General features: G+C 41.7%; 1 protein-coding gene across 16 annotated transcripts in view; it reads right to left on the reverse strand.

Moving 5' to 3' along the window:
• GTF2I (general transcription factor IIi) overlaps nt 1–21,224 on the reverse strand; it is an 87,898-nt gene that overhangs the window by 48,143 nt on the left and 18,531 nt on the right. For 13 of the 16 annotated variants that reach the window (XM_064166220.1, XM_064166222.1, XM_064166221.1 and 10 more), the window contains 13 exons: nt 20,730–20,835; nt 19,245–19,383; nt 15,517–15,648; nt 14,893–15,076; nt 14,676–14,704; nt 13,904–13,952; nt 13,147–13,199; nt 11,146–11,223; nt 4,627–4,689; nt 2,746–2,877; nt 2,120–2,303; nt 1,664–1,692; nt 430–478 (listed from right to left, as the gene is read on the reverse strand). In XM_064166220.1, the coding sequence (XP_064022290.1) occupies nt 430–478; nt 1,664–1,692; nt 2,120–2,303; nt 2,746–2,877; nt 4,627–4,689; nt 11,146–11,223; nt 13,147–13,199; nt 13,904–13,952; nt 14,676–14,704; nt 14,893–15,076; nt 15,517–15,648; nt 19,245–19,383; nt 20,730–20,828 (1,220 nt within the window). In that variant the 5' untranslated portion in view covers nt 20,829–20,835. Of the gene's footprint in view, nt 1–429; nt 479–1,663; nt 1,693–2,119; nt 2,304–2,745; nt 2,878–4,626; nt 4,690–7,973; nt 8,122–11,145; nt 11,224–13,146; nt 13,200–13,903; nt 13,953–14,675; nt 14,705–14,892; nt 15,077–15,516; nt 15,649–19,244; nt 19,384–20,729; nt 20,836–21,224 lie in introns of those variants that run through there. The other 3 variants (XM_064166227.1, XM_064166229.1, XM_064166230.1) reach the window with 3 other exon arrangements.

Below are 21,224 nucleotides of genomic sequence, written 5' to 3' on the forward strand. Positions count from 1 at the left end.
AAATGATTCCTGCTTTCACATTAAACAATTCAATTTTTCCACTTACAATCTCTTCATTTACTAACAACACCACAAAAATTAATTGTAGTTTTAAGTGAGGAGGGGGAAGGAAGCAACATTAAATCTGCTCCCCTCTGCTGCCATATCATAAAACATAACAAACCTATCCCTGACTGACAGGCTGTGAATCAACAACACTCCCTAGGCTAATTAAACCAAGGGCAAACTTTGACACCTGCTTAATTCTAACACTTGCCCCACAAATGATGGTCCAAACAAAGGGAAAGTTCAACTTCATGCTTTTTATAATCCCAGGCAAGAAAAAGTTATCCACAGGTAGTCCAAGCAGAAAAGGCACATTAAGGCAAAGAGAAACTCCATGAAAATACATAGTTGGTACCAAACAAAATTGCTTGGTTTTAACTTCACCTTCCAACTGCAGGTATGTGTGAATAGGAAGGACCTGGCGGAGGAGCTCCTGAAAGTTAAAAGACAATCTTTGAATTTCCTGTACTCCATTTACCTTCAGGACAAAGTGAAAAGCTAACACTGACATCATGAACCAAAGCCCTGAGCACCTTTTACAAGCACTTGTGCACATTTTCTGTGTTCACAGATAAGAGGGACAGATCTCCCAGAACTGTTTTACTCTGGAATAGGTTGCTCAGAGAGGTTATGGATGCCTCCCTTGGGGGTATTCAAAGCCAGACCTTAAGCAGCCAAGCCTAGTTGAAAGGTCTCCCTGTCCATGGTAGGGAGGTTAAAGTAGATGATCTCTGAGGACCCTTTCAATCTAAGCCATCCTGTGATTCCTTGATGCCACATTAAAAGCTTGAGAAATAAATAAATCCTTATCCTAAAAGAAAATGGATTATTTCCAAAGATCCAGCTTAGTCCTAAATCACAGCCACAGAGTATGCTATTAGAAGGGCATTTACCAGAGTGAACACCTGCCTTGCACTTTCAATATTCCTACCAGAATCCCTTAATTTCCTGCTCTGTAGTCACAGACATGTTTTTAATTGTACTGATCCAGCATTAACTGCTGCCTGTTTCACCTTCTAAAGCGAAACCTCTTTGGAAGACCTACAGATTGCTTCATCCTCTTCACAAAACAAATCTTCACATAGACAAATTCTGCAAGTAAAGCACTATGATGTCATGAAAGGAATAGGAGAAGGGATTTCTTTGCAGGTAGAAGTGAATCTTTGCAGAGTTTTAAAAAGCTCCCTTCAGCTCAGAGCTGGTTTTTTTAATACACAGAGGCTTTCAAAGGAACTACAGCACTCAGCCACTTCAGAAGATAAAATCAATTTTAAAAATGCACTATAAATGCCAAAAATTCATCTGTGTAGTAGAACACTTTCTAAAAATGCAGTGCAGTCTTCCCATCAGTTCACTTCTCCCTGCTCTAAGATGCCATTCAATACATACTGCAGTTCAGTAAAAGGATAAAGAATGCAATAGAACAAATTTTATCTCTAATTACTTGCTCCTGGCAGAAGGAGCATAAAGGAAAAGGTTACAGTTCCATAAATAAGTGGAACTGTAGTTCCAGGAATTTCTGCACAGTTTGCCACTTTACCCACATATCCAAATTTTGTATCTATATTCCCATCTAAACTACAATTCTGACCTCTACAATTCTGAGTAAGCAACTTACCTAGGGCTTTCTCTGGCTCTACAACAGCCCTGCATGGAAAGATGGAAAGCAAAAGACATAGCATTAGCAAAGACATCACTGATTACCAGGTGGTGTAGCATTACAGAGAGCATCAAGAGAAACAAGCTGCAAGGCATTTAATTAAAAACAAGAACTACTTGGACTATATTGGACACAGTCCCAAGTTGTGCCAGGGGAGGTCTAGGCTGGATGTTAGGAGGAAGTTGTTGGCAGAGAGAGTGATTGGCATTGGAATGGGCTGCCCAGGGAGGTGGTGGAGTCACCATCCCTGGAGGTGTTCAAAGACTGAATGAGGCACTTAGTGCCATGGTCTAGTTGACTGGATAGGGCTGGGTGCCAGGTTGGATTGTATGAGCTTGGAGGTCTCTTCCAACCTGGTTGATTCTATGATTAAGTCCACCAAAGCAGACAGAGCAGCACAAGAGAGCAAACAACCTTTTGATGACAAATGCAATCTGTGACTTGTGGTCCAGAATCCATTTCAGTGTTAGTACATCATATTTGGATGGGTGCTGCAATGCAACTCCTCTGGGCAGGCCCTGCACTACCACAAAGGACTCGTTGCTCTCAATCTTCTCATATGGCACAGGTACCAATGTTGCTTTGCCTAAGGCTTTGCCTGCAAAAAAAAACCAAACAACAAATCAATGGGAGGTGGTTTTGAACTCAAGAGCGCTCAGGGTCACAAAAAGACAAGCCCACCAGAAAACATTTTACCTTGTAAAGGTCTGGAGAGCAAGAAAGCTGCAGATGCAAAGCTCTGCAGCAAACTAAGGCTGCCTCTCATTAACATGCACTGGAACCCACTGAACAACACAGGCTTCCTTGGAAGAAAACCAAATGGGCTGTGCTCTGCAATAACCTCAAATCACAACCCACAAAACACATCAGCAAGAAAATTATGAACTACCCAATGTGTGTGCACATCTTAGCACTGGCTACAAAAGTTAGACTTAGCAGCAGTTTAGTTGGAAGGCAAAGTCATGCAGTACTTTTCCTCCCACCTGGAATAAGAAATTAGACATCCAGAACAGCCATTTAGGACACTTCAAAGCACCTACCATAGCAATAGCAGAAAAAGTCTTCCACAGACTTCACGAGAGCTTTTGCTTCCTCAGTATCCACTGGCAGCCCATTTACAGGTAGTAGGGCCTTTGCTATCGTCATTTGTGCAGCTTTCTTTTCTCCTTCACCTGGCAGTTACATGCACAAATAAGACAAAAATTAGTAACTTAGTGTAAGTTGAAGTAGCTAGTCCCTCCACTTCAGACTAAAGACACTCAGGAAGGATTCTTCCAGAAAATCTTAAGAACTGATTTGCCTTAGAAGCAAATGCACTTATCCATGTCCATGTGCAATGAGTCAATTTAAATTCACACCAAAGTTATTACATCTTCCTGACAACTTTGCAAGTGTCACCTTCTGAGGTGACACATCCAAACAGGCTTCTTTCGGTTGTACAAGCAGAAAACACTATTAGGACAGGGTGATACTGTAGACATAAAATGCAGAACTGCCAAGAAAAGAAGGACTAAGATAGTAACTAGGGAAAAAGTAAAATTCCTCTATGGAGAGTCCTTCAGATCTTACAGAATCACAGAATTGTTAGGGTTGGGACTACAAGGATCATCTAGTTCCAACCCCCTTTCCGTGCACAGGGACACTTTCCATGAGATCAGGTTGCCCAGAGCCACATTCAGCCTGGCCTTAAAGACTTCAAGGGATAGGGCTTCTACCACTTCTTTGGGACACCTGTTCCAGGGTCTCCCCATCCTTATGGTGAAGAACTCCTTCCTAATATCCAAAATAAATCTACCCTCCTCTAGCTTGGATCCATTCCCCGTAGTCCTATCTCTACTCAACACCCTGAAAGGTCTTTCACCAGCTTGCTTTTAGCCCACTTCAGATATTGGAATGCCACAATAAGGTCTCATTGGAGCTGTTTCTTTTCCAAACTGAACAATCCCAACTCTCTCAGCCTGTCCTCATAACAGAGGAGCTCCAGCCCTCTGACCATCTTTGTGGTCCTTCTTCTGGACACATTCCAGCACATCCAGATCTTTCTTGAGGAAACCTCTTTGAAGTACTTTTGTGGTAAAGACCTTTACATATATGTAGAACTTAATCACTCTTCTTGTAGCACCTCTTCTGTTGACATCATGCAAGAATTATTTTACTGCTGGATTACAAAGAGCTGAAAGAAACACCACAAGTGTCAACTTGGACTTCAAATGCATTGCCTGATTTCTCACTTGCTAGATTTGGTGGCCTTAACCTTAGCCATTCCAGAAAGAGGCACTGCAAAAACCAATCTCAGAAGTGTTTTAAAGCAGTAACAAGACACGAAATACAAATAGAGATGGCTTCTAACCAACAGCCTTGCACAAAACCAGCATGGACACTTCACTGCCATTTAGAGGAGAAAGAAATGTGGTAGACAGAAAGGTTTTTATCTTACATTCATTGATACTCAATAAATAACTTGAAGCTCCCCTTACAGCACCTGTAACATGCAGTTTGTATCATGGTACAGTTCTTCCCAGGAGCCAGTGTTGAACTGGAAATTTCTCTATGGTGTACTTCTAAACCATTCATGTTCTTCACCTTTACTGGTGTTAAAAATGTTATCAAATATTGAGTATTCCTCATTGCCAATGCTTGAAAAAAAAAACTGAAAGATGATAAACTGTTGTGCAGAGTGTAAAAACCAGCTCAGTGTTTCCAACACACCTCAGTGGATTCTGGGTTCATATAAATTCTGGACTAGGTATGTTCATCAACCAGGGCAGGATCCAAACAGCAGTCAACCCTAGCACATCATCCTGGTTTTCACAATACCAAGTCATGAGACATTGTACAAAAAAAACAAAACCAAAAAAAATCAACACTTTTTGGACATAAAAATGCCCAGGGGACCAGAATCACTGAACTGGAGGACTAACCCTCAATGGTGATCTTGACTTCAGGATTCTTAGTTGTTTCTGAAGAGGTGTTCTGAGGGGTATCTGAAGGGGAAAAAAACAGGAGTTTGATGGACACAAAAAAGATTTTACCAAGCACTCCATGATTTTGTATTTAAAGTAGCACTTGTCAAGGAAACTCCCCAGCTCACTAAAATGTTCTGCACAGCATGCAACAAAAACAGAACCAAAGATGTTTTACCATAAGCCCTTATGAATTTCTAGACAAGGGTAAAGAGGTTGGGATTATACTTGTTAAGTTACATGTGCAGCAGTGCAGAGTTGGTGTTAAAGGCAGTAGGAAATTCCTTATTCTTGGCTTAATAGGCTTAATACAACCAAAAATAAGTTTTCTCTTTGTTAGCAAGGATTACTGAAAACACAGACAAAGGCTGTGTGCTCCCACAGATGATGTATTTCTTTACCATGTATACAGAATCAGAGTTGTTGCACTGTAATGATTTCCATAACAGGCTGCAAGGCCAGGAGTGAAAAATGAGAGAGAAATCCACAATGCTTTCACTGGGGAGGTCTGCACCAACATAATAAACAGGATTAGGCTTATCAATACTGGACTGTGTGGGAGAAAGAACAGTTTGCATTTAATTGTAAAAAAGTGAAGTTAAATGCTGAACCTGTCAGCAAGCTTGCTGACAACACCAAGCTAGGAGGCTTGGCTGATACAGCTGAAGGCTGTGCAGCCATCCAGAGAGACCTGGACAGACTGAGAGCTGGGCACAGAGGAACCAGATGAAGTTCAACAAGGACAAGTGCAGAGTCCTGCATCTGGGGAGGAATAATAAACTCCAGCAGGACAGGCTGGGAGGTGATCTGCTAGAAAGTAGCCCTGTGGAGAGGAACCTGGGGGTCCTGGTGGCTAACAAGTTACCCATGGCACAGCAATGTGCCCTTGTGGCCAAGAAGGCCAATGGGATTCTGGGGTGTATTAGGAAGAGTGAGTCCAGCAGATCAAGGGAGGTTCTCCTCCCCCTCTACTCTGCCCTGCTGAGACCTCATCTTGAATACTGTGTTCAGTTTTGGGCTCCCCAGTTGAAGAGGGACAGGGATCTGCTGGAGAGGCTCCAGTGGAGGGCTGTGAGGACAATGAGGGGACTGGAGGGCATGGCTTATGAGGAGAGGCTAAGAGACTTGGGGCTTTTTAGGCTGGAGAAGAGAAGACTTAAAGGGGATTTGATAAATGTTCATAAATATCTGAGGGCTGGCCAGAAGTGAGGGGACAGGCTCTGCTCACTGCTCCCTGGGATAAGACAAGGAGCAATGGGTGTAAGTTGCAGCAAAAGAGGTTCTGCCTCAATACAAGGAGGAACTTCTTGACTGTAAGTGTCACAGAGCACTGGAACAGGCTTCCCAGAGACATTGTGGAGTCTCCTTCTCTCAAGACCTTCAAGGCCTGTCTGGGTGTGTTCCTCTGTGCTAGATAGTATTATCCTGCTCTGGCAGGGGGGGTTGGACTTGATCTCCTAGGGTCTCTTCCAACCCCTAATATCCTGTGATCCTGTAATTACACTGGAAACTATTTTAAAACCAAGCAGCAGTGGATGGAGGAACATAGTTTAATTACTCTGACAGAGTAATGCTGTGCTTGTGCATTTTGAAGAGTATCTTCTTTCCGATCTGTAAGAGATCACTTGGGCAGGCAGTCTGAAGGAAGCTGCCTTTCCAAGGCTCTTCACCTGATGGTCTGCATAGCAGAGATTCAGCAGAATCTGCTAAGACATCTCAACTGGAATATATTTAACTATGTCTAATTTATCATCCAGTTCATGGAATGTTCATAGTATGACGCTAGGAAATGAGAGGGCACCTTACTAATGTCTGTAAATATGAGAGAGGGGTGTCAAGATGAAGGTGCCATTGTCTTTTCTGTCCTTCCCAGTAATAGGACAAGGAGTGCAAGCTGGAGGACAGGAAATGCCACCTCAAGATGAAGAGAAAACTTTCTGTAATGTTGAACTTAGGAAAGGCTGTTTGGCCAATGAAGAATAGATAGAAATCTTCTACTCATCCAGCTCAACAGAATAAAAATGCAGACAATAATAGCAGAAGGTTACCTTTTTTGGACTAAAGAACAGACAGAGACTGTGAAGGTTTAGGCCTGAGTCAACCACTAAGCAAGTGGCAGGTACTCTCTACCAGCCCCTCTCCCTTCACAAAGGAAAGATAAAAGGAATAAGGGAGAGAGACTTGTGGATTAGAAAAATAAAACAATGCAAAAACTCCCCTTAATGAAAATAGTAACAATAAAATTAAACAGATACAAAACAAATATTGAACCCAGCCTCTCTGATGGCCATTAGTCACCATGACCACTGATGCTGTGGCAGAAGTCCCAGACTGGACTCAGTAGTAGATGGGAGCCAGATTCAAGAGCTGAATTCTGAAACCAGATTCAGGAACATGTGGATTGGGATCAATGGCAGAGTCCTCCTCAAACAGCAACTATTGGAAAAGAGAACTTGACCCTGGTGATCCTTGATTTATACCAGACATAAGGTAGAGGAAATGGAATGGAATCTCTCCTTGGTCAGTTCCTTCTGTCCTCAATGTTCTTCCATGCAGGAGCAGCCTTTTACTCTGCACTTGAAATGCAATGCAAAATACTTAGCAGAGACCTTGGTCTGCACCCTCTATCTTTGGTGCTCACCCTAAGTATCAGCATTATCACTGCCAGAAGAAGACACTGTTGGCACAAGTGTGCTGTTGACCACAGAAAGTGCAGTTATTTAGAAGAGACTGAGCTGAAAAGTAAAATCACTGAACAGAATTAATTCTGCTCTAACTCAACCCAGAACAGAACTCAGCACAACTCCAGCTTTTCATATTGTTTCTTGTGTTGTTAAATTTTAAACCACAAAATGTTGATGGCTTTGTCTTTTGTTTTCCCCTCAATGAATTTCTAATCAGGTAATTTTTTTTTTCCTGTTTGTAAAAATTTGTATTCCTAGGGAGTCCCTTTTTGACTTTAAAATTTCTACTTCCATTAAAGAGACAAATTCAGAGAGATTAAATCATTTACGACACTTCAAGGTTGTTTGCTTTTCATCACAGCTCTTTTGATGGCTATATAGGGACTGCTTTAAAAAGGCTGTGGCAGAAAGAAGCACACAAGTGACACTTAAAAGATTAAATTAACACCCCTAAAATCCTACTGCTTAATGCTTTGGCACTCCTGCAGTTACATGGAAAAGAGTGAACTGCGTACAGCACAAATGGCCTCCCACTGAGCAGATCACTGTTTAGTATAGACATGGCACAGATACATACAGCTAGCCAGTGTGTGGCATAGAGAGGTGTTAGATTGGGATTACCTGGAACTGAAGTGGGGGAATGCAATGTGAGAGGGAATAACAGGAAGCAGTCTATAAGCATTTGACCTTCATTTTCCCACAGCTTCAGGATGCCTCCCATGGGGGAGGAAAGATAGTGGGACATCTGGCTAAGGGGAAAAACAAGGCATGATGTATGTACAAGGCTGGGCTGTACTTGCCTAGATTATGTTAATGTGTAGGTGTGTGCTATATGCTCAAGACTGTACAAACAGGGTCATAACCAACAGTAAACATCTCCAGTGGGATTCACATTGAACTGTGTGGAGTCTGTGTTGTCTCTTGCCAGCACTGAAGGAGTTGCATTACTTATTCTGTGTTAAATTATTTCAGTGCTCATCTGCAAAAGCAGACTGCAGAAGATCATACAGCTCTCCAGAATCTGTGGCTTGTTTAGAGGCAGATTTGTAAGTGTATCAGCAACTAATAACAGCTTTTCTTTCTCAAGGGGCAACAAGTGCAAGCTGGAGCACAGAAGGTTCCATGTGAACATAAGGAAAAACAGGTGACAAAACAATGGAGCAGGCTGCCCTGGGAGGCTGTGGAGTCCCCTTCTTTCAGGGGGGACTTTCAAAACCCACCTGGATGTGTTCCTATGTGACCTGCTCTAGGTCATCCTGCTCTGGCAGGGGGCTTGGACTCATATCTTTTGAGGTCCCTTCTAACCCCTAATGCTCTGTCATTCTCTAACATTTAGTCCTTCAGATTTAGCCTCCTGCAGAAGCTCAGTCCTTTTCCTCTGTCAAAATCTGAGCATTTCTTCTAGACCAGCTAGTCTTTGGTGTCACCCAAAACACTTAACACTGCAGCAGCCTTCACATTTGACTAGGACACAGGAAAAAACCCACCCACTGCTAAGGCCCACTGATGGAAAGCTGTCTCTAATGCTCTGTCAAAACACCCACATGAAACTGTTGATGGCTAAAGTCTCCATTTCTCAGTCCTCTCACTGTGTACTGCTAAACCATTTCTAAATTTAGTAACCCAGTACTAACTCATGGCAACATTCAAACACTGCAGCCTTCCACAAGACGAGCTGAAAAGAACATCCACTTACAGGTATCACTTTCCCTCCGTGTGATTAATGGGAGAATTTCACATGCAGCACTGTGGTCAGCATTACAAATCGGTGTGAGCAAGCCAACACTCCAGACAGAAACAATAGCTGTGGAATTCCACCACTAAATCATTTTCTGCAGGAAGCCTCAGGCACACTGCTGTTCTCTCTCAGTTAAGTTGCTTCTTTTCACAGATCGATAAGTCTGGCTTTTGCTGCAGGAATTGTGCAGTGAGAACTGTGACCCCAAGCCCTTTGTTTTGCAGCACATCTCTAAAAGGGCAATGCTTGGGCTGGCTTGGGTTAGTCCTCAGGAACACACCTCAGGACAACTGTACTTCCCAGCACAGCACCATCATACCCACACAAACTCCTGTATGCCTCTTGAATTTATGGCCCTCTGCACAACCCTTTGGCTGGAATCTGAGCAGTGCCAACTCAAAGAAACAAAGGAGCAGCTGCTTTCCTCCACGACTTGGTGGTAACATCACTTCTACCAACAGAACTCAGTTTTGTCTTGCTAGTGGAAGTTTGGAAAACTGCACTAAAAGGGGGGGAAAACAGGAGTTACTAATTGAGCATCATTTTATCTGGAAGAGATACACAATGCTCTTCACCAATCAGAAGACAGAGTTCTATAAAGAACAACAGAAATCATAGAATGGTTGGATCATCCAGTCCAATGGCCCTGATAATGCAGGTTCACTTAGATCAGGGCGCACAAGAATGAATCCAGGTAGGTTTTGAGGGACTCAGAGAAGGAGATTCCACAACCCCTCTGGAGAGCCTGGTCCAGTGTTTCGGCACCCCCAATGTAAATAAGTTTCTCCTTCAGTTCAAGTCATATTTCCTGTGTTCTAGTTTGTGCCTGTTGTCTCTTGTTCTGTCACTGATCACTACTGAAAAGAGCTCAGTCCCATGTTCTTGACTCCCATCCTTAAGATACTGATGAGCACCTATAAGACCTCCTTTTAGTCTTCTATTTTCCAGCCTAAAGAGCCTCAGGGCTCTCAGCATCTCCTCACAAGAGAGATGCTCACCCTCTAATCATCATAGTGACTGTCCATTGGACTCTCCCGAGCAGTTCCCTATCCCTTTTGAACTGAGGAGCCCAGAACTGGACAAAATACTCCAGATGCAGCCTCATTAGGGCAGAATAGAGGAGCAGGAGAATTCCTTCAACCTGGGGCAATACTCTTCTTAATGCACTCCAGGACTCAACTGGCCTTCTTGGCCATGAGGGCACACTTCTGGCTCACACTGAACTTGCCCACCAGCACTCACAGTGCCTTTGCCACAGAGCTGTTTTCCCCTCAGCCCACACTGCCTGAACTTTACTGTGGAAGCACATTGCATCCATAGGAGATTTTAGCTCAGGGAGGTTGCAGTATGATAGGTCACTATGTTGTAAGGAAATTACTTCAGCACAAACTCTTCAAACAGCCTTGGATTACACTTTGGGCTGTTGGCCAAATTCTAACATTGTTTTTATGCACGAAATGGAAAAGCCACAGGGAGTGGAAAAGCAAAAAGGTGACAGGACTTGGCTTTGGAAAGAACAACAATGAAGTCGTCACCGAGAAAGTATTCATTTTTACTACATTCTGTTGTGTCTGTAAACTCTCCCATCCCCTCAGGCTAGGCAGTGTACAAATACAAAGAAAAAATAATCCCAACAGCAGGGAATTCACCTTTTCAATTCTAACCTTGAGTGGTGACATTTTGCTCTGCTATAAGGTTAAGATCTCTGAACAGTGCTCGTGCACCACTTGAAACAAGACAGTATGAAAACAGTGATTCCACAGCTGGTTACCAAAGCACATCAGACAACCATCTCAGGAGTCTGTGTGCCTGAACATGCATAAAAATGTTATCTCAGTAGCATAACATTACAAAATGAAAGGATGTGCTGCTCTGCTCTTTGCTGTTGAACATGCAGCTATCCTTCAGAGGTGTGTGACAGCTTGGCTGTGCTCCTCTCTGTTGCTCAATTAACCTAACAACAAATGCAAATGAGCTGAAATAAAATTTAGGGTTCTAGTTATTTTATGTTGCCCTTTCATGAGATAAACACATATGAAAAGTTAGCACCATTACCTGGAGTATTATACTGGTCAAATGCAGGATCATGTGGTTCCTCCTTCACTGCTACTGGAGCCATTCCCAAAGAAGGTGCTGCAGAAGTGACAGAGGGATTAAATATCAAAACTGGATTCTAAAAACCAACCAAGCAAAACAACCATCAAGACCTTAGCTAGTTTCTGTTCAAAAAAATAAAAGAAAGAAAGTGCTGAGACACTAAACAATTCTTGAGCTAAACCAACAATGACAAAGTGACCTGCTGGCTTCTTACATTTTAGGCTGGTCACTGTCAGAAGGGATTCAGGTTTAACTGCTTCCCTCCCAAACTGGCATCTTTGCAAATGCTATTGTGGATGTGAATGATTATAAAAAAAATGTATGGTCTCCCTTTTTGCTCACTAGCATAGCCAAAAACCTATTTTATCACTCACCATGCTGGAAGCTCTTCTATACCTACTCCTGCTCACTGCCCTCTACAGCCCAGTTAGATACAGTCTGCATCAACCTGTGCTGCTGATGGAGCAACACCAAAGTCCTCAACTGGTCATGGTTTCCTTGAAGCAAAACATCCCCTCCACCATAAGCCTTCACAGCACTGCCCAAAATGTCTTCTGATCATCCTGACAAAATGGGAATCACCTTAAAAGCCTCGAAAGCAGCACTGGAAAGAGTCTGCAACTGAGCTGACACAAAGCTCAAGTTAACCCTTTGCATCCACTGAGCTAAATGTTGACCACAAAGGGTTCCCAAAGCATAAGTTTAAAGCTGTAAAACACAAAGAACTGGAGCAAAGCACTGAGATTAACAGAAAGACTGAATTCTTGCACAAAATGTTGAGCAGTGTGGCCTGGCCCAGCCCAGCAAAAAGGAAAGCCACCAGTTTATCTCTAAGCACACCTGTCATCCCACTGCCTTTAATGGGATTACTCATGCCTTCACTGCTCTTGATGCTCTGCTGCAGATCACAGAGCCTTGCAGGATCTTCTCCCACCTTAGGAACTTAAGAATGCTTGGGGTTAGGGGTTTAAGAACTGAGGTATCCTAACCATTGAGTACAGTCCTTCAGGGACTAGATAGGCTAGGAGGTGGACACCAAAAAATGCAATCTTTAGTTATTTCATCTCATCAGTCCTGCATCTCCCCTATATAAACAGACATTTATGTCTATTCTTCCCTTTTTGCTCCCCCTCTCTGCTCCCAGATGGACCTTATCTCTTGTGGGAGAGGTACACAGTGTGGCTCAGCCTTGGCAGAGGTAATTGTTATTGCATCATTCCTGGGTATGGAAACATGGGGGGAGGGGAAATTGAGGCCTAGAGCGGGGAGATGCTTTGAAGGTTTTGGCCTAATGAGATTGTGGAAAAGTCCAGGCTGGAGAAGTGGACCAAGGCTGAATATTAATTCTGTGTATTTGGCATGGGTTTGCACTGGTTCATATAGTTTTGAATAGTACTTCCACTTAAATTTCCAACTCCCTCCAATTCTGCATGGAGAGCTTTGCTGTACTCCTTTGGGGAGGGGTAAAAGAGCATCTGTCCACCTCCCTAAAAATCACAAACTTGGGCATTTTAAAATGTTAACTAACCTAGCTTGATATTCCTGACTGATTTCCATGTTAGCCACAAGGTGGACATTCAGTCACTTTCAGCATGTTACTGACAAATGAAGACAGTTTTCTCTCTCCACAATAGGGACAAAATCGTTTACAAAGTAAAACCAAACAAAAACAGAGGATTTTTTTCCTCTCCACTTAGAAATAGTTACAAAGATAAATTATTTTTGGCTACAAATATTACAAATCTCCTTCTCCCAGAGACAGAAGCATTTGCCCAAGGTCCAGTATTTGATAAAATCTCCAGCTGATGAGAATTTTAAGGAGAGAAAAGCTTTTCCTTCTCACAAAGGATGGCTTTTGGCTCCTTCTGTCCTTTCAGCTTCCTATCTTTGCTTGAATTCCGTCTTCAGAACAGAAACCACTCATTTTATTTGCCAAGAAGACCAACATTTGGAACATACCAGCATTCTCCTTTGGTTCTGTTTTCACTTGAACAGGAGGAATAGGAAGACAACTACAAAAATAAATAAGCACAGTGGTGTTAAAAAACACATTTCTCACATTTCTGGATACTTTCTCAAGCTTTACAGGTTCTCAGGTAAATATCCATCCCTTGGTATTTATTTTTCTTCCCAATAAGAATACAAAACTAACACCCCCTGTATTTTGGCTTATCTGATTTACCTCAAGAGACTTGCCAAGAAATCTCTTATCCCTGCATTTTCAGGGCATACCCAGTATTCAAAGCATCTTGATCACTTCATGAGAAGCAAACTCAAAAGCACAGAAAAATGATTCCTGCTTTCACATTAAACAATTGAATTTTTCCACTTACAATCTCTTCATTTACTAACAACACCACAAAAATTAATTGTAGTTTTAAGTGAGGAGGGGGAAGGAAGCAACATTAAATCTGCTCCCCTCTGCTGCCATATCATAAAACATAACAAACCTATCCCTGACTGACAGGCTGTGAATCAACAACACTCCCTCGGCTAATTAAACCAAGGGCAAACTTTGACACCTGCTTAATTCTAACACTTGCCCCACAAATGATGGTCCAAACAAAGGGAAAGTTCAACTTCATGCTTTTTATAATCCCAGGCAAGAAAAAGTTATCCACAGGTAGTCCAAGCAGAAAAGGCACATTAAGGCAAAGAGAAACTCCATGAAAATACATAGTTGGTACCAAACAAAATTGCTTGGTTTTAACTTCACCTTCCAACTGCAGGTATGTGTGAATAGGAAGGACCTGGCGGAGGAGCTCCTGAAAGTTAAAAGACAATCTTTGAATTTCCTGTACTCCATTTACCTCCAGGACAAAGTGAAAAGCTAACACTGACATCATGAACCAAAGCCCTGAGCACCTTTTACAAGCACTTGTGTACATTTTCTATGTTCACAGATAGGAGAGACAGATCTCATGGAATTGCTTTGTTATTCTGTAAAGCAACATCAAGATAAAGCTCCTTCTAATATACATTTCACCATGCTTTTCTCTGCTTGCTATCAGGATGTGGCCAGTAGATCAAGAGGTGATTCTGCCCCTTTACTCTGTTCCTGTAATATCCCAATACTGCCTCAAATTCTGGTGTCCCCAGCACAAGTAGACACAGAACTGGTGGAGAGAGTCCAGAGGAGGGCCACAAAGATGATGCAAGGGCTGCAGCACTTCTGCTATGAGGACAAGCTGAGGTAGCTGCAGTTGTTCAGCACAGAGAAGGCTCTAGGGAGACGTTAGAGCTGCCTACTATTCTTTTCACATTAAATTTGAATAAAAGGATAAAGAATGCAATAAAACAAATTTTATCTCTAATTACTTGCTCCTGGCAGAAGGAACATAAAGGAAAATGTTACAGTTCCATAAATAAGTGGAACTGTAGTTCCAGGAATTTCTGCACAGTTCACCACTTTACCCACATATCCAAATTTTGTATCTATAGTCCTACCTACAATTCTGACCTCTTTGTGTTGCCTCTAAGTAACTTACCTAGGACTTTCCCTGGCTCTACTACAGCCCTGCATGGAAACATGGAAAGAAAAAGACACAGCATTAGCAAAGACATCACTGATTACCAGGTGGTGTAGCATTACAGAGAAAGCATTCTGCTTAAGAGAAACAAGCTGCAAGGTATTTAATTAAAAACAAGAACTATTTGGACTAAAGTCCACCAAAGCAGACAGAGCAGCACAAGAGAGCAAACAACCTTTTGATGACAAATGCAATCTGTGACTTGTGGTCCAGAATCCATTTCAGTGTTAGTACATCATATTTGGATGGGTGCTGCAATGCAACTCCTCTGGGCAGGCCCTGCACTACCACAAAGGACTCGTTGCTCTCAATCTTCTCATATGGCACAGGTACCAATGTTGCTTTGCCTAAGGCTTTGCCTGCAGAAAAAACAAACAACAAATCAATGGGAGGTGGTTTTGAAGTCAAGAGTGCTCAGGGTCACAAAAAGACAAGCCCACCAGAAAACATTTTACCTTGTAAAGGTCTGGAGAGCAAGCAAGCTGCAGATGCAAAGCTCTGCAGCAAACTAAGGCTGCCTCTCATTAACATGCACTGGAACCCACTGAACAACAGAGGCTTCCTTGGAAGAAAACCAAATGGGCTGTGCTCTGCAATAACCTCAAATCACAACCCACAAAACACATCAGCAAGAAAATTATGAACTACCCAATGGGTGTGCACATCTTAGCACTGGCTACAAAAGTTAGACTTAGCAGCAGTTTAGTTGGAAGGCAAAGTCATGCAGTACTTTTCCTCCCACCTGGAATAAGAAATTAGACATCCAGAACAGCTATTTAGGACACTTCAAAGCACCTACCATAGCAATAACAGAAAAAGTCTTCCACAGACTTCACAAGAGCTTCTGTTTCTTCAGTATCCACTGCCAGTCCATTTACAGGTAGCAGGGCCTTTGTTTTGTCCAGTTGCGCAGCTTTCTTTTCTCCTTCACCTGGCAGTTACATATACAAATAAGACAAAAATCAGTAACTTAGTGTAAGTTCAAGTAGCTAGTCCCTCCATTTCAGACTAAAGACACTCTGAAAGGTTTCTTATGATGGAAAAAATGACAATTAAATACTTGGTGAAATTTTAATGTGGCAATTTTTAACTATTATGTGAGAGCAGTTCCATATCTACACACTGACCTCTGTGTCAGGGCAGACACTACAGCTTCCTGCCTTAAAGAGATGCTTATAAATTGATGCAGACACTTCCAGCCAAGCAGTGTTACACATTTGCTCTGAGGTCCACCAGTGCATGATTTGAGTGCAGCAGACTAAAAGAGGCCATGAAGCATGGGTGGCTCCAAAGTGCCTGCCTCACAGGTGAGGGAAATGCTGCTGTTTGGAAGAGGCAGGCTATGATTCTCCTGCAAGCAAGTGACAAAAGCAGCACTGTCCACACCTCACCAAAGAATCAAAAATCAAGTTGCATGAGAGAAACAACTTACTTGACATTTCCTCCAAAATGTGACCTGAAGAAGCAATTCTACATAAACAACAACACAGAAAAGCTGGTAGGATTCAGTAACTGAGGCTGATGGAGTTCAAGACTCCTCTGGCAGAACTGTCAGTCTCATGGTACTTAAGTCCTCTTATAACATCAGATTTTTTCAATCAGGTGAGTTTTAATCCCCCAGGTAGAAAAAGCCAAAAAGTGATAAGACTATGAATATCACCCCTGCAGAGACACTGAGCAAGGCAACTTAAGGGTAAAAATTACTCTGTGACAACACTCCTGTACATTTATTTTATCAACTGTGCTGAAGGAAAATTGCACTCTGAAAATAACTTTTAGCAAGGAAAGAGGCAAAGTAAATGTGTGTGTGGCTGAAAGTGTTTTGCTTTGTTTTATAATGCATCCACCCAGCTCACCTGTGAGCTTTTTAAGGCCGTCCAGGTTTTACAGCGTAGGAAATTGGACAATAAGTTCAAGTTAAAGAAAAATCATTTTATGATTATCAAAGGATCACTTAAGCCACAAGAAAGAAAATTACTGGAGGCAGAATTTAGGAGCCAGGGAATTTGAAAAAGATCAGCTATCTACAGTAATTTTCTGTTTGTTGTGACTGAGTGAACAACATGGGTGGCCTCCAACAGAAGGGGACTGAAATCTCTTATCAAGTTTTTTAAGCTAGCTGTTAGCTCCATATCCCTTAACTGGCTAAGAGACAGAAAATGAAAGCTTTCTGGCAATCAAGCCTAACAACCAAGCTCTAGAGTATGGCTGTAAAAGAAAACAGCCAAAACTGAGGTAAACCCAGAAAAACAGCACGGAGCTCTGAACTAGGTAAGGTAGAGCTGAAGCTGTGTAGGAAAGAAAAGACATAGACAGGGTATAGCTGAAGCTGTGTAGGAAAGAAAAGACATAGACAGGGTATAGCTGAAGCTGTGTAGGAAAGAAAAGACATAGACAGGGTATAGCTGAAGCTGTGTAGGAAAAAAAAGACATAGACAGGTTATAGCTGAAGCTGTGCAGGAAAGAAAAGACATGTGGACAGGAGTCTGCTCCTGACATCTACAGAGCAAAAGAGGAGGATGATGGAAACAAATGAAGCACCCTGAGGAAAAGAGGCAAAAAGTGATCTTATAAACCTCTTTAAAATAATTTGTGTCTACAAGTTTGGAAATTGCCTTTTACTTTCCATTTTGAGAACCTGGGAAAAGGGTAAATTGACTTAGAAACCAAGAGAAACTAGCAGCCATGTAAAACTTGAGAAACACAGATTAATTCCATTAATTAACAGGGTTTTCACAACACTTCTTGCTGAGCATTTTCCTAGTGGGGTGAGCTGGGGAAAAAAAGAAAAGCACCTCTGTAAAACCTTAGCACTGTGAGTTGGTTCTATGGATCCCCATCTCCTTAAGAAACAAAGATGTCTGGAGTGCCCTGATGACTGAAGCTCTGGAATATCTTTTTTTTAATGAAAAACATGAAGCTTCAGATGTTCCTGTTGGAAAGCCAGGACACTGCTACACACAATGCAACTGCTCCCAGTACTCCTTGCTTCTGTTCTCCCAGTCCCTTAAAGCATTCACAGTGTACTCTGTTTATTGGAAGCACTACTCCGTAGTTTGCATCTTTCTTCTGCCTCATCTCTAGTTTTTGGGGGTGTCTTTCTATTGTGGTTGCAACTACTTGATAAATGAACTGAACTGTGTTCAGTTCTGGAATCCCCAAAAGGTTTTTAATTTTACATTTAAATTTCAATCACTTCCTATTTTGTATATGCAGAATAGATATAAGAATTGAAACATCTACCCTTAAGAGTGAGGTTAATTGATTTATGCACACAGATCCATGCCAGGATGCACTGCAAGAAGCAATGAAAACACCATTTTGGATGTGAACATTGTTTAATTTCATCCATTTGGCAGTACAAAAACACTGCCCAAGAGTGTAACTGGAATAAAGGATCAGGATTATTAGAACCAATGTCAGATTAAACACATGCAATAGAAATCACATCTGATACAACCAAGCACAAGCATGGATGTTAAGCCAGTGCTTCCCAAGGCATGGAGCCAGAGTTTATTTTCCTTGCAGTAACTCTACCTGTGCATAGGAAAATCACTGTCCAAGTGAGCAGGACAGTGGCAAAAATCCAGAGCTCCACCACAAACAAATGATCTCAAGACAAATACCTCCAGAATTTTAGCCAGCAGCAAAAGCATTTTTAGGAGCAAATGTTTATGTTACAGACTAAACATAGCTGCTTTCCAAACAGATATTAGTTAGTCAAGCCAGACTGATTCTTCTCCCATATTTCACTCTCAACCTGCACCTTCTCCCTTTCCCTAGGCAGGCAAATACACCTTTCATTGCTGGTTAAGCAGTGCCTATCAACACTTTCAAAATAAGCACACATAAAAGCTTCCCCAAAGGCTTCATAAAGCCTTCACTGATATTTGAAAACCTAACTCCTAAAATTACCATCCCATACTCAATGGACCATGTTTTATGAACAGAAAAGTTCCACTGCTTTACTGTAAAAAAAAATTAAACAAAACCCATAACTTAGATGTACTTAAATGAGCACCAAAGTAATGTAGATGTAATTCTATGGGATAGATACAAATGTCTACTGAATAACAGCGATCTAAAAAAGCCACTTAAAAATATTAGCTTGTCCAAAATGTGTATCTGTATTAACAAGGCATGAAGAGATCTAAAGAAGCAGAACAAGTTGAAGAGTCTGCTACCTTTGAAATGTCTTGTTCAGTGGGAAAAAGACTTGCAGGAGAGAATTTAACATTCCCTAAGAAATGCAGAATGTGCATTTGTTGTAGAGTTCAATGCTTCTTATTGGACTAATTTGTCACATGATCTAAGAAAAAATTAATGCCTCCAGGCACAGCTGGAAGAACAATGCAAACAAGAGCACTGATACTGATTGTTATGTTCTTAAAGAGCTATTTTTGCCATTGTCAGTGTGATCAGATCAAGTAGCCATGAGATACAAATCTTTGCTCCCCAAAGTTTAGCATTATGCAACACACATTAAGCAGCTTGTCACATACAGAAAAAGGTAACACTGAAACTTACAGTATTTAACAAAATCCTCCTGAAGTTCTTTCCTAGAACTGATAAAGGTTCTTCCTCTCTCAGTTCCAGCTATGAACACTTCTGCTTCAAATACAGCAATACAGGCAATTTCTGCTTTGGACTTGGCAAGTTCTTTACACTGAAGAAAGGAGAAAAAAAGCTTTTATTAGTTAGGAGTACAGTTAACAGAAATGTATCTGGGATCATGTAAACCAGTTATTACCTCTGCTGCCAGCACCCACCCTTCAGAAGATGCTGTAACATATCAGCCATTAGCAAAGGGTAATTTATACATTTAAAATGCTTCTCAGGAGTAATCTTTGAAGCACTGCATGCAGATGCATTAAGTGAAATTAAGGCCTCGTCTAGACTCTGGTTTTAATTACATTTGTGCCATCAATCCATGTGAAGTTATCACTTTCCTGTTAACAGGATCATACTGGGTGTGTTACTCCAACTTTCAACAGTGAACTGTAGTTTTGGTCACTGACAGCTTCTCACACACCATGTTCTGTTCAGAAAGGTGTGGTTTCAAGCAGGAAGGCTGCTGCAGTCTGCCCTGTACTCCCAGCTGTGCTCAGGCGAATTCCTCCTAAGCAGAAGCACTGTGCCTTCCCAGTGAACACCTGTGTGTGTTCTGCTGGGGACATTTGCTGGCAAGGAAGAAAGGCAGGAAGCCTAAGGCACAAGGAGAGAGCAAAGATCCTAAGAAAATTACTGATGTCATAAGGAAATGATCACAAGAAGTCAATTTCTCCCACAAACTCAGATCAGTACTTGCTGCAACCTATACAAACACCAGCAGCAGTATGAGAGGAAAAAGGACACAAAGCCTTTAAAAACTGAACATATCCATTGGGAAAAAAGGCCTGGAATCACTCACATCATCCCATTCAGAAGTTTCATTGCTAAAAATAAAATGTTTGTTCTTGCTCATCATATAAGAAAGCAATTTTGAAGAACCAAATCCTTGAGAGTGCCTTTAAGGAAACAGCACAGGCTGTTTCCTATCACAGCCCTGTCCAGCATTCAATCCTGCCATATAGTGATTGAGTAACAAGACTGGTGATATGGCAGCTTAAAAAAGGTGTTTTCTGATCAAGTTTTATTGAGTTTGTTCAAAATCTGTGGACAAGGCATGAGCTTCAAGACCATTTATTCACTCTACATTACAGAGCAGAATGCCCAGAACATACTCCTGCCTTTCAATCACGCTCTACTGCAGCAATGAAGTATTTCCTAGCTGTCAAAATCATTTTTAAAACTACCAACCAACTACACCAAGAAACAAAATCACTGGCAAGAAGCTGTTAGCATCATTTTCTGTAAGCAAAGAGACAAAATTACAGCTGGTTGGATGGCACACAACAAAGTAAAAATAGAACACCACACCTTTCCAGCTCCCCACCAGGAGGAAATATATTGGTGCCATCCTGCACATGCCTAGACAGAGTTATGAGCCAGCTGCTCAACTTCTCTACTAACCATTGACTCAAGTGCTGACATCAGGAATGTAACCACCAGTTTGCTACAAGAGGTGTCCTCCTCTTCGGTGGATGTTGCTGGTGCAGTAGTTTGGGCCATTTTTCTCCTATAAAAAGAAATTTAAAAGCTGTTTATCCAAGGAAATTAAAACAAAATAACATTCATGAAACCCACAACACCTCCCCCATACACAAGCAAACAAATACAAAGGTAAATTTACTGAAGGGAGTTCTCATGCTTCTGTTCTTTCATCCAAAGCTGGAGCTAAACATTCAAAAGTTGTACCTTGACTAGACTACAAACCCTCTATGCCTAGAAAGATGCTTATTAATTGATTAGCTCAATTTGCATGGATTTTTCTATGCATGTCTTATGATTTGGGTGTTAGCTAACCCCCCACTCTTATGAAATCACCCAGACTAGACTCAGCCAAACTGGAGATTAAGAAAGAAGCTATATTTATAGCTTAGCACAATATACAAGCATATATACAAA

This window comes from Pogoniulus pusillus, chromosome 27 (genome assembly GCF_015220805.1).
Source record: "Pogoniulus pusillus isolate bPogPus1 chromosome 27, bPogPus1.pri, whole genome shotgun sequence".
NCBI classification, from domain to species: domain Eukaryota; kingdom Metazoa; phylum Chordata; class Aves; order Piciformes; family Lybiidae; genus Pogoniulus; species Pogoniulus pusillus.